Source organism: Hevea brasiliensis, chromosome 5 (assembly GCF_030052815.1).
Source record: "Hevea brasiliensis isolate MT/VB/25A 57/8 chromosome 5, ASM3005281v1, whole genome shotgun sequence".
NCBI lineage: Eukaryota > Viridiplantae > Streptophyta > Magnoliopsida > Malpighiales > Euphorbiaceae > Hevea > Hevea brasiliensis.
In genome coordinates this window covers 9725242-9738408 of record NC_079497.1, presented here as the reverse complement: position 1 = coordinate 9738408, position 13167 = coordinate 9725242, and the positions used below count along the sequence as shown (strand labels likewise).

At 34.4% G+C, this 13167-nt stretch overlaps 1 protein-coding gene across 2 annotated transcripts; it reads left to right on the top strand.

Moving 5' to 3' along the window:
• The first annotated feature begins 8590 nt into the window (after nt 1–8590).
• LOC110644721 (S-adenosylmethionine synthase 1) lies at nt 8591–10869 on the top strand. 2 transcript variants are annotated; one of them, XM_021797675.2, is made up of 2 exons: nt 8591–8749; nt 9389–10869. In XM_021797675.2, exon 2 carries the CDS (start codon nt 9397–9399, stop codon nt 10576–10578), a length of 1182 nt encoding a protein of 393 aa, XP_021653367.2. In that variant the 5' UTR covers nt 8591–8749; nt 9389–9396; the 3' UTR covers nt 10579–10869. The 2 variants fall into 2 exon arrangements, with proteins under 2 accessions (XP_021653367.2, XP_021653444.2); XM_021797752.2 differs by having other exon boundaries at nt 8605–8749; nt 9396–10869.
• Nucleotides 10870–13167: the final 2298 nt, after the last annotated feature.

Sequence of the window (13167 nt, the reverse complement as noted above, 5' to 3'; positions counted from 1 at the left end):
TTTTCATGGACCATAATAGTAGTGCTGTCTGTGGAAAACTGAACACAAAAAGCTGTGTTTTTCATTATATCTTTCATATCTTAAATTTAAACAAGATGGAATTACTGTTTATGAGATCAAGGCTAAACAAAATAGACGACTTGTGGTCTGTGACAACTCAACATGAAAATGACCCCAAAAAAAATTATCGTCACCGCATAAATAATTTCTTCTATTAATTTTGTCTAGAAGAGATCCGAATTAAATAATTTTCGTCGAAGTAAAGTTTGTTTCAATCTTTAGATTTTAACATGTAAAAAGTTTTAATTTTTTAAAATGTTAAAAATAATATCTGGTGTGAAAATTAATTTCTTACACTGGTTCAACCCGAATGACTCCTAGTAGTAAGGTTCCCTTTTTGTGTTACTGTTTGTCACAAAATGATTGGCTGGGTGGTTAACAACCCTCAATGGTCGTCGCACGAGAAAGAAGCTCGGTCTAGCACGCACGGCCCAATGAGGAAGAAAATGGCCGTTGCTAAAATTTCCCCACTTTTAGCCCTATTTACAAAAATGCCAAACGGTTATTAGATGCACTCCAAATATTAAAAAATAATGCACATTCTCTCACAGAAAAATTGATCATTTATATTGTATTGAATATAAAGAGTGAGTCTGATATGATTGTGAAAAATAATACATATACATCGAGTACACCTAATAATTTCTCTTGTTACAGTGGGTGCCTTATTTTTGTTGAGAATTAAAAAGTTGCCATTGCTAGGGGACAGTAGTTTTCGGTTTAAATCGAAAAATTGAATCGAATCGATTGAATTTGGTTCAATCGGTTCGGTTTTAAAATTCAATCAGTTTAGTTTGGTTTATAATTTCGATAATTTTGGTTAATTGGTTCGGTTCGGTTATTTTCATAAAAAAATCAAAAAATTGAACCTAACTGAAATTATTAATATATATAGAAAATCAAAAAAATCGAATCGAATTGAATCGAATCGAATCAAATCGAACCAAAATCAAAGAAAACCGAACCGAACCTTAAGATTTTTTAGTTTTGATTTCTAATTTTTTTTATTTTTATGTTTTTATTATTTAGATTTAATGTTAAAAATATGAAATTTTATAAATTTCGGTTTGATCGGTTTAAAATTGAATCGAACCGATATTTATCGGTTCGATTCGATTTCTCTTATCAATCGATTTGGTTCGATTTTTAAAATTTTTTATTTTCAATTTTTGGTTTTATTGGTTCGGTTCGGTTCTGAACCGAACCGATCGTTTGCACACCCCTAACCATTGCTATATGATACATTTATTGTTATTATTATTATTATTATTATTATTATTATTATTATTATTATGATTAAATTTACAACTCTCTCACTGATTTTTAGTTGCAAAGAAAGTTTCTTTTATTTACACACATGCCATGTTAGCCTCTGTACATGTTTTTGGTGAATATTATAAGTTAATCTATTTTTCTTTAATGAGTGAAATGGCTTTGATTTTGGTCAACATCATAAACTTGCGCCTACACATGGTCTATAAAATTAAGGTTGCCTAGTTTTTTGATATTTACAACTTTACCATTTAAAAAAAAAAAAAAAAAAAGTTCGACAGAGGTATAATTGAACCACGTGTACATTGAGTCTTTGATTTCCCATGCTTGGAGGATCTTGTTCAGAGAAGGAAAAGAAATGGAAAGTTTCGACCTAAAACTATAGTGGTTGTGTTACTCGCGCTCGGCGAACCCTGTACAGTCCAGCTGCGGTCCTTGATAGACAATACATGCCAAGTTTTCATTCTAGGAAGAAGGGGCGTGAAACTCATGGCCGGCATTTAAATGCATAATTGTTAAAATTAGGGCAATTGTGCAAGTTTGATTGAAATAAATTATTTAGTTTATATGATTTTCCAGGATAAATAGCAAAATTATGGGCATCTAAATTTATCTTAGAATTTATTTTTATAAATTTACATGTGCAAATATTCTTGTACTTAAAATTTATTTATCATGCCCCAAGCTTTAGCCTTTGAGTGAAGTTATTTCAAATACAAATATAATGCCTTGTTGGGAAATCCTCATTTAATATAAATGTCTCTGTTATTGATCAAAATCAGAATGTAAACCCTTGGAAATGTACATTATATATTTGATTTATAATATTATTTATTAAGAAATTTTGGATATGTATTATATGGATTATCTTCACAAAAATATTTGTGCAAGTATTATTTTTGTAGATAATTTCAAAAAAGCCAACAGCTCTAAGGCGACAATTCGCCATTATCAAGATTACAAAGGCAACAATCTACCAAGGTAAAAATAAAGGGTGCTTAGTTCATCTACAGCGATACTCTGTTGGACTAAATAAAATAAGGGTGTTTAACCTATTCACGGTGATATCACTTGGCTAAAATAAAGAGTACTTAGCCCATCCATGATGATAGTCCGCTAGGCTAGATAAAATAAGGATGCTTAGGCTACCCACAGTAATAGTCTACCAAGCTAAAATAAAGGATGTTTAGTTTATTCATGGTGATAGTCCACCAGGCTAAAATAAAGTGTATTTAACCCATCTACGGTAATAGTCTATCAGACTAAATACAATAAAGATACTTTGTAACACCCCTATTTGCATAGCCTAGTATATTTTACTGTTCCGGTGACCGGTGTCGATCCGGACAATTAAAGGGATTAGAACCACACTTAAGACAACTAGATAAGCCATAAACACAAATAATTAGTAATTGTCAATTAGTTAAGTATAAATAAGAAAAACAGAACATTAGAAGTTAAACGAGCCGAGAGTCACAGCGATGGGTGACCTTCTCGGGAAGTACTGCGAAGTCATTTTAAACTTAAATTTCAAAATGTAAAATGTGACGCCGCGGTCCTTAGGACCATTACAAACACAGTAGAAAAGAGAAAATCATGAAAAAGAATTGTTAAGTCAATCAAATAATTAGGTCAGGGAGCCGAAAGAAATATTGAATTATTTGCAAATCAGGATGAACCGGCGAGGGGCAATTTGGTCAATTGACCCAGAGAGCTGACTCCTGACCTAACTGTCAAATAAAATCGGAGAAAAGAAAATTTCAGAGTCGGGAATTAAATTAAAGAACTAATAGAAAAATAAAAAAAAAGAAAAGAAAAGAAAAAAGCTAATTACATCACTTTATGATATCAAAATAATGTCAAAATTAATTATTTTAATACCCACAATTTTTAACCCATTCAAATACATAAAGCAAGACTTAAAATACATATATATATATATATATATATATATATATATATATATATATATATATATATATATAACCTTTCTCCTACCTCAAAGAAATCGGCAGCCATGGCTCTTCAAACTCCACTATTGACTCCTCCATGAAAGCTTGAATACAAGCTTTTAAACACCCCATTTGACTCTACCTTACCCCAAATTCTCCCATAAAAACTTGTTTTAGTCACTTGAGAAGAAGGTTTATCACCAAAGAAAGAAGAAAAGAGGAAGGAAATTAGAGAATTCAAATCCAAGTGGAGGTAAGCACCCTAAGTTGAAAATTTGAGAATTTTTAGTTATGTTTGTAGCTTAAAATAACTTAAAAGTTAAAGAAATGAAATGAAATAAATTGTGGAGGACCAAACTAAAATTTCGGCCAGCATGATGGGGAGGGTGATTTGCATGGTTTGATTTATTTGAATGGGTATATGAACCTTAATTAGTTGAATGACTATGGTTAAAGGCATGAAATTGGTTAAATGCAAGAATTGGTGAATTAGGATTTGAACACTTAGGGTTTAGAGACAAAAAATGTGAAAAATTGGTAAATGATATCTTGGACCTAGTTTGAAGGGAGAAACGGTCAATTGTGACCAAATAGAATGTGTTAGAAGTGTTTGAACCCAAACCAAATTCGGGTTGAGTGTGATCATGCTGCTGGCAGCATGACCAAGGTCCCTTTAAGGGACCAAAAATGAAAATTTACAAGTCCAATTGGTATGAGACCAATTGGGAATGAAAATAGACACTAAATGACACAATTTTCATTTAGGAAGTATGCCGAAAAAGTGACCAAAACCTAGTGAATAAATTGACCAAACTTGGAAAATCACAGTCTGTCCTGTACAAAGTGACCAAATAAACAGTGTTTATTTATTTGGTCATAACTTGAGCTAGACAGGTCAAAATGATCTGAAATTTTACCAGTGGATAGTTTAAACATAGACCTAAAATTTTCATGAAGAACACAAACCCAAATTATGCAATTAACCAAGTCATTTGGCCACCCAAAGTTGGTGATCTAAAACTGCCAGAATCAAAAATTGCCTAGAATTCTGGGTTGAGTCTAATCCGGCAGCTATGGTTCAAATAGCTATAACTTGAGTTACAAAACTCCAATTGGAGTGATTCAAATAGGAGAATAAACTTAAGATAATAGGAAACATTTTCTATGAAGAAAGGTTTACCAAATTCTAACAGTAAGATGACCAATGGAACAGTGCAACCTTAGACACCAAAACTGAAAATTTATCGAATTTGCCTAAAAGACTTAGAATTTGAATAAACAATCAAAACCAACAAATTTAATGACCAAAATGTGGTATGTAGGTGAAGTTGGAATTCCCATACCTATTAAGCCTTAGAAAGTCAACAATTTGACTTGAATAGTGTAGTAAATAGTAACCCGAAACACAAAAATTTAAAGAACGTCGAGTTTAACACATTAGAGCTAGGTAAAAGTGAAGTTAAATTTATTTTTGGATTTATGCTAAGTTATGGTACTGAAACACTGTCAAATTGTGTGTTTCAGTTGAAAAGAATACCGAAAAATAACCCGAGGAACCGAGTCAAGGCCAAGAGGCGACTCGTTTGAGTTTTGTGCACAACATCACAATGCTTTAAAATTCATTGATAAAGTGAATGAAATATGTATTTTACTTTTGCTTTGAATTGTTGAAAATTTATTTGTGACATTATTTATGATATTTTGATTTAAATTGTGAAAGTTATTGTGTATATTTGAAATAGCAATATTTAGTAAATTGTTAAGATAAGTTTTGAAACCATAGTGTCATGACCATATATTTGAACACCTCACTAGCACCACTAGTGGAGGTAATTAGTTTCAAATTTTGATTCCTTCTCTGGAGAAGTGTTGAGGTGTGCCAGTAGAAGAGGATTTGAATGGATATCCATATATTTGAGCTAGCTAGCCTTGTGATGTGAATTCTCCTTAGCCTCTGGCTATTGAGATTATATTTGTTTCGAATGACATGATCTAACTGTGGGTTTTATGAAATGTGTTTGATGCTTCGAAATGAAATTGTTTGGAATAAAATCTCATAATTCATTTTTTGTGTTTTAACTCGCATGCTCAGTTCAATTTTTGAATAAATATGATTTAAATTCTGCATAAAGATTCTTTTAGTATGTTGTGTACTATTGAGTCCTAGTACTCAGCGATAGCTTTTATTGCTGTCGTAGATTTAGAGACTAGAAGAGCAGCAGACTAAGCTGCTGAGGTGTGAGGATCTATCAACTTGAAGTTATCGGGTATAATTTATACCCTGACTATAAATATTTTTTTTTGAGGTATGTATTGCACATAATTGTATGGACATGTAAAAATAGGTCTTGAGCAGCTTGTACAAAATTTGTATAAAAATTTGTAATAAATTTTAGTTGAATTTCTCTTAATGTAAGTTTTGTAATGATGTATATAAGTTATTTTGTCCTTAATGAAATATAAATGTAACTATTTTATTTAATTTGAATGAAATGGATTGCTAGTATGTTGATGATCATTGGATAGTGGATTTGAAATTTGAAAGTTGATAACTGTGTTGAGAAATTGATTGAGATTGAGTATGAATTTGAACTGTTTTCTCAAAATACAAATGAAATTCTGTCAAAATTTTTATAAAATTTGCGAAAAAATAAAATGGGCAAAAAATATTAATTTGTTTTAATTTTAATTAAATGTTTTAAATACCTATTAGAAAATGCTCACCACTTGTCAAAAGTAGGAAAATTGTTTTAAAATTCATTGTAGGGTACTTAATGAGTTATCGGTAGGTGAAGTTCGGTAGTTCATTAGATATTCTACGGGATCATGTTATGCCTTACAGAGGGGTAAGGTATGACATACTTAGCTCATCTACGGTAAATAGTCCACCAGGTTAAAATAAAGGTTCTTAACACATCTATTGTAATAGTTCGTCAGGCTAAAACAAATGTGATTAACTCATCTAAAATGATAGCCCACTAAGTAAGCAAATTAAAGGAGTAAGTCTATCTAAGGAATAGTTTGCCAAACTAAGCAAATTGAAGGTGCAAATTCACCTAAAGCGTAAATTCTACCATTATCAAGTTTATCAATACGATAGTCCGCACTAAAAAAAAAAGGGCGATGACCAAAGCTTCAACATGTAAACGAACCTAAAGATTCGTACTCGAAAGGGGGACTAACGATAGAGCTCCTCAAAATATATATAATTAATCCAATAACTCGAGTTTTTGGATAGCCTATGAGCTTAATAATATTTAATGGTTCAACACGAGATTCATTTAATTGGTTCAACCACTGTAAGAATCACTCAAGAAAAGAATCTTGATTAAATATAAGCAATCTTAGTAGGATTGTCAAATATTGTAATGCCTATAATTATACACTATAAATAAAAATTGAATCATATAATTACATTAGTTAATAATATCTATATAATTATATAGTTGATTTACCATAATAAATTATTATCTATATCCTATATAAAGAGATCAAATTATAGAGGTATGTTTTTTTTCTTTAATCAATTTAATAAACTATTCTCTCGTATTAGTTCTAACTTGAGTGTTGAAGAGTTCTCACCGGATCCATACTCCTGACTAATTTCTGACCCATTTATTTTCTGTTTTTTAGGTCTATACCTATAAGAAATTTTCATAAATCGTAATATATTTTATAAAAATATATATATATATTTCTTCCACTCAATTTAGAAAAATGGCCTATTGGTTGTCTTGTTCTCAAATGACGGATATGATTGGAGTTGCATGTTTAGCATCGATGAGTGGTAAAGATACTGCAATTGGTAAAAGTCTTGGAATACAAGCTAACAATTATACTAAAATGGAAAGAAAACACAAGGTGATGCTATAGCACGGAGAGATGACCTTCAGACAACTGCCAAAAAACATGCCTCACCAGATTTCTATAGAAGTATCCCGTTTTTCTTCCGAATGGTCGATATGGTTTCGTGACGGATGTGGCTGGCTGCCACCTTTGTGCCCGCCTGATCATTGCTTACACGGGAAAGGACAATGCAAACAGGACTTTCAAAATGGAAGTTGCCGAGAACTGGAACACGGAATTTATGCACGTTTTTGCGAGTCACGAGCACATGGCATAAATAGGAGCTATGACAATTCAATACCGAGTGAAATGTGGTTTCAACTGAAGTTTGCCATTAAAGTTAAGCTCAATGGCTCATATATGTATCTTTCAAACAGCTTGGGTAATTGTAATAAAATAAATCTATGGACCTTTTGGCTCTGTTATATTCCAGCGTCTAAAAGTATTAAAAATATTAATTAATGAAAAATATATTTTATTAATTTAAAATTTTTTTATTAAATTATAAAAACAGTTATACATATATTATATAAATATATATAATTTATTTAATATTGTAATTATATAATTAAAAATACTTTTACATTTTTTTTTAAAAACATAATTTAAAAAATATTTTTTATATATAAATTATTTTTCATAAAATAAAAAATTCTGATTTTTATTATTATTTTTTTAAATTTAAATTATTTTCTTATTTGGATTAAAAAAGCATGGGCTTTTGCCTTTTCCAAATTCCATTTGCATCCACGCGTTTTTGGCTGGATTGCTAAAATAATACGCTACCCACCACACGTCTCAAGAGTGTCGGCGGAGAAACAACACTAATCAGAATATTAAAACTGTAGTTGTAGCTTAGATACACACAAAAATATAATATTTTTCATAATATTTTTTTAATAATTAAATTTAAATTCTCCCACTGAGAATATAATGATTATTATCATTACATTCAATAGTTTTAGTGTTCATTTTTTTTTTTTGCGTTAATTATAATATATAAAATTAATAAATAATAGTAATTAAATTTAAAATAATTTGAAATAATTGAAATATTAAATAGGTTGGAATGGAATGATTTTCAAGGTTTCGTATTCATTGTTATCCTTGTAATTACTCCTACTTCTTGCATTTCTGAAATTCAAGTTCCTGAGGCTGACTTAATTTATTCAACCAAACAAAACCTAAAAGGAAGGAGGCGAGATGCCACATCGGCGGTTGGTGAGGTTGGGGTTGGTGAAAACGCTGAAGCTACCGTGCACTGGATGTCCCGATAGCCCAGTTGGTCACTCGCCGTCTCTTTCCTCCACCGACTCCAATCAATCCTAACCCTCCACTTTTCACATCCAACGGCTGTTATCTTTTCAATTCACATCTCTGACTTTCAATGAAATGTGGGCCCAAGCAAAGGCAATAATTATGCTAAATAATTATTAAAAAAATATAAAAACCGAAAATAATTACTATTACAGCGAGACCATTTGTCTATAAATACGGTGGCAGAGCAATTCTGTGAGAGTCGCCAAGAGTTCCTAGTTAAAGAGGACTTGTTGAAAGGTCAGCTTCTGCTGTAATTTGAAATCTCTAGATCTGCTCTCTCAAGGGTTTTTCACTAACCGGTAAGATTTCATGCTTAGATTTTGTTCAAATTCCTCTTTTTGCGATTTCCTTCAATTTATACTGTACTAGAAATCAGAGCACAAACTGTGAAGGCTGCTCCAATTTTGGATTTGTTCGAACTTCGTGTGTGTGTGTGTTTTCGTAGATCTGAACCTTTGGGATAAATGGGTCGTTGTTTTTAATGGTATTTGTGGTAATCTATCGTTAGTTTTTAGTTTGTTTGGGGATATAGTTTTTTTTTTTCTTTCCTTTTTGCCTCCTTAGTGCAAGTCATTTCTTTTACTTGTAAATGCTGGCTGTTGGATTTGAGGTCATTTTGTGCTTGGAATTTGGGGTGTCTGGATGGATCCATGTGAAATGAAAATGATATTCTAGTTAGTAATTTTAAGATCCCAATTGCTGGCAGGATTTTGGAGAGGATATAGTTTCCATAAGTTTTCTGATGAATTTTCAGATCTGATGGTATTTTGGGGCGTTTATTCACAAAATTTTAATTTGCACGCTGACCATTGGATGGATCACACATCTCTCATGCCTTGATCCTGAAAGATGGATATTTAGCTAGTTAAGAGTGGCTTTTTGTAATACTGGAAAATCATATTTATACTGAAATTTTGAGTGTGTTTTCTGACTTGCAGTTGCCAGAATGGAAACCTTCCTATACACATCTGAATCTGTGAACGAGGGCCACCCCGACAAGCTCTGTGATCAGGTTTCAGATGCCATCCTGGATGCGTGCCTTGAGCAAGATCCTGACAGCAAGGTTGCGTGTGAGACTTGCACCAAGACCAACATGGTCATGGTCTTTGGGGAAATCACAACCAAAGCCAATGTAGACTATGAGAAGATTGTTCGCGACACCTGCCGTTCAATTGGATTTGTTTCTGATGATGTGGGTCTTGATGCTGACAAGTGCAAGGTCCTAGTTTACATTGAGCAGCAGAGCCCTGACATTGCCCAGGGTGTCCATGGCCATCTTACCAAGCGCCCCGAGGAGATTGGTGCTGGTGACCAAGGTCACATGTTTGGCTATGCCACTGATGAAACCCCCGAGCTTATGCCCCTCAGCCACGTTCTTGCAACCAAGCTTGGTGCCCGCCTCACTGAAGTTCGCAAGAATGGTACCTGCCCTTGGTTGAGACCTGATGGCAAAACCCAAGTCACTGTTGAGTACTACAATGACAATGGTGCAATGGTTCCAGTACGTGTACACACCGTTCTCATTTCCACCCAACATGATGAAACTGTGACCAATGATGAGATTGCTGCTGACCTCAAAGAGCATGTTATTAAGCCTGTGATCCCTGAGAAGTACCTTGATGAGAAGACCATCTTCCACCTTAACCCATCAGGCAGGTTTGTCATTGGTGGTCCACATGGTGATGCAGGACTCACTGGTCGTAAAATTATCATTGATACCTATGGTGGTTGGGGAGCCCATGGTGGTGGTGCCTTCTCTGGAAAGGATCCCACCAAGGTAGACAGAAGTGGCGCCTACATTGTTAGGCAGGCTGCCAAGAGCATTGTTGCCAGTGGGCTTGCTCGCCGGTGCATTGTTCAGGTCTCTTATGCTATTGGTGTGCCAGAACCATTGTCGGTGTTTGTTGAAACCTATGGCACTGGAAAGATCCCAGACAAAGAGATTCTCAAGATTGTGAAGGAGAACTTTGATTTCAGGCCTGGTATGATTTCGATTAACCTGGATCTCAAGAGGGGTGGCAATGGTAGGTTCTTGAAGACAGCTGCCTATGGCCACTTTGGAAGAGATGACGCAGACTTTACCTGGGAGGTAGTGAAGCCCCTTAAATGGGAGAAACCTCAAGCGTAAAATTCTTGCCATCACCAGAAATCAATAATTTGCTTGGCCTTTGCAGCTTCTCTGAAACCATTAAAAAATCTTTCTATTATTTGCTTGTTTTTGTCTTTATTTTTTCGATTTTCCTTTTTGTATTTTTCTTCCATATATAAATATATGGTTTTGAGTCTTGCTAGAAGAGCCGTCTTCATGCCTTGTGCGATTGCTAGGAAAGAAATTAAGAATGCAAAAAGAGTCGGCTGCAGAGCAGGACTGTTATAGTGCCGTTTGTTTGACAATGGAATTCTGATTCATTCTTTGTTATGTTCTCTCAGTCAAGGCTAGTGTATTGGTTTTTCTATTCTGATTTTTCTTTGTTAACTTTGAACCATGATTTATCTCTGGGCATTTGACAGTTTGGAGTTGAATTTTGGTCTTATGTTAGACCAGCAAGCTATAAATTGACAATTAGGGTGATTATATTATATGGTTGTTTGAAATTATAGAAACTGAATGGCAGTGCTAAGGGTCGCCTCATTATCTTAGATTTGAAAAGTCCTGATCTTCAAAATTTGTATGCCAAGGCAGCACTAGAACTTCATGTTCAATTGTGCACATGTTTTAATAATATAATTTCTTGACTTATTCTGGGAAGAACTTAGAGAACTAGCTGATGATAGAGGCCCAGAATGCAACCCAGGCCTAAAGTGCTAGCTGACGAGTTCGGGTAATGACTTGATGTTTGAAAAGCGCGAGAAGAATTGAGAACTTTAACAGTGTTCTGGTGACGCTGGTAAGCAGCCATTGTGTTCCTACCGAACCCATTCATTTCGCTTCTTGATCTTCGTTCCCTGCTGGTTAGAGCCATTGGAATTGGAAGGAGAAATAACGATTCTTCCAGCAGGGTGCTTGCAGAGTTTTCCCCTAAAACAAGACAGTGTCTTGAAGAATACTCAGAATCTGTAACAGCTGATGGCTAAAAAGGGTTAACAGTCGACTCCATTTCACTTGTTTCTCTGTGGCTTGAAATTGTTTGGGCATTCAAGGAACTGTCATGAAACCTTGCAGCATTAAATGTCTCAAGCGTATCTTGTTGCTGATACTGGAAACTTGTTGGCGTCTGGATGAAGGAAAAGAAAGAGTAGAACTCTACCATATCCATCAGATAAAAAGAAATGAAAATTAAGGCATGAATATCATGAACAGCTGAAATGCGGTGGATACCACAAAATATGAACCAAAATATGTATCCAACATTGCATAAACAAAGGCAAAGAAGTCTATGCACACTTGCAGTGGGGCATTACGCTTGGAAGGAGGCATGTGCCCTCCATGTTCCATTGGCATCATGCCTCTGGGGATATCAGAAGTACATAACCAGTCTGAATTATATATAGTACACTCCTGGAAAAACTAAAAGAAACTTTCAAAAATGCTTAACAAAAAGAAAATGTACATCATACAAAGTAGAGTGGTACTTATAAACAGTCAATGCTGATGGAACAAATGAATCCTCAGCTTCTCAATGCTGTTAAAATCCCCTGCTCCTTTTGATCCTCCGCTTCTTTGTTCATTCTTTCTGTCACAAACAGTAGAGTGTTGCTGCAGTGACTAGTAGTGACAATGACTGGCTGGGTTTAATTTTGCCAACGCGCAAAAGTTAAAATGGAGAACGGTAGAACGTTCAGCATGACGACAGTTCATTTGCTTGAAGGCAAATACAAGGATAAGCATCATGGTGGAAAATATTATAGAAGAGTTATGGATTCATTTGATCTTCTAATTTTATTCAATTAATTACTTAATAACATTAGACGTGTGGATTATGATTTATAGTTAACATCTGGATAGTAGCACAAGAAGCGTATTTTCTTTCATAAGATCTTCTTAGAGAGAGGAAGAGAGGATTAAAAGATAAATAAATTAAAACAACCATTATACTAATACCAACATTACAGACTGATTAATTAAAAACAATGGAATAGATCAACAAGATTAGATAATTAACCACACTCACATTCTAGACCACAAACCTTATAACGCATTACAAAATACATAAAACAAGGCGCCAAACTCTAGCAAACTTGGATATAATTAAAAAAACTACCACAACCCAAAAGAACCTCTTCCTAACCTTGCCCTTCCTCATGGTGGTGAGCCTACGCCAACACCAGGAAGAGTGGGACGGACCCTTACACAACCGACCCCAGGAAAGGAGCAAAACCCAGATGGACCAAGGGCAATGGTGGGACCAAAAGGGCTTGGGATGACTGAACCAGTTCCACCAAAGCTTCCAAAGTAGTTTTGTGGGTGGTCAACTTTAAGTGTCCTTCCTCCTTCAACATCCCAGGCAAGGACCACCAGAAACATGGTCAGGATCACCGGCAGCTTAGTAACTCTCTCCATCTTGTTACCACTTTCCTCAACGCCTTCCGCTACAATGAAGATGGAAGCCTAGCCATCCCCAGCCATATTATACTACTTGAGGTTTTTAACTTAGGAAAGTCAATATATGATCATCTTCTTGATTATGACAGTGACACAATGTAAAATGGAAAGTAGACAATTAATAATTCTGCTTCAAAAGTTATTAGTTACCAGACACTTGGGTCTGCCACCATA

What these genes read in the sequence shown, in the direction of transcription:
- LOC110644721 (XM_021797675.2), top strand. Translation starts at nt 9,397, where the DNA reads ATGGAAACCTTCCTATACACATCTGAATCTGTGAACGAGGGCCACCCC.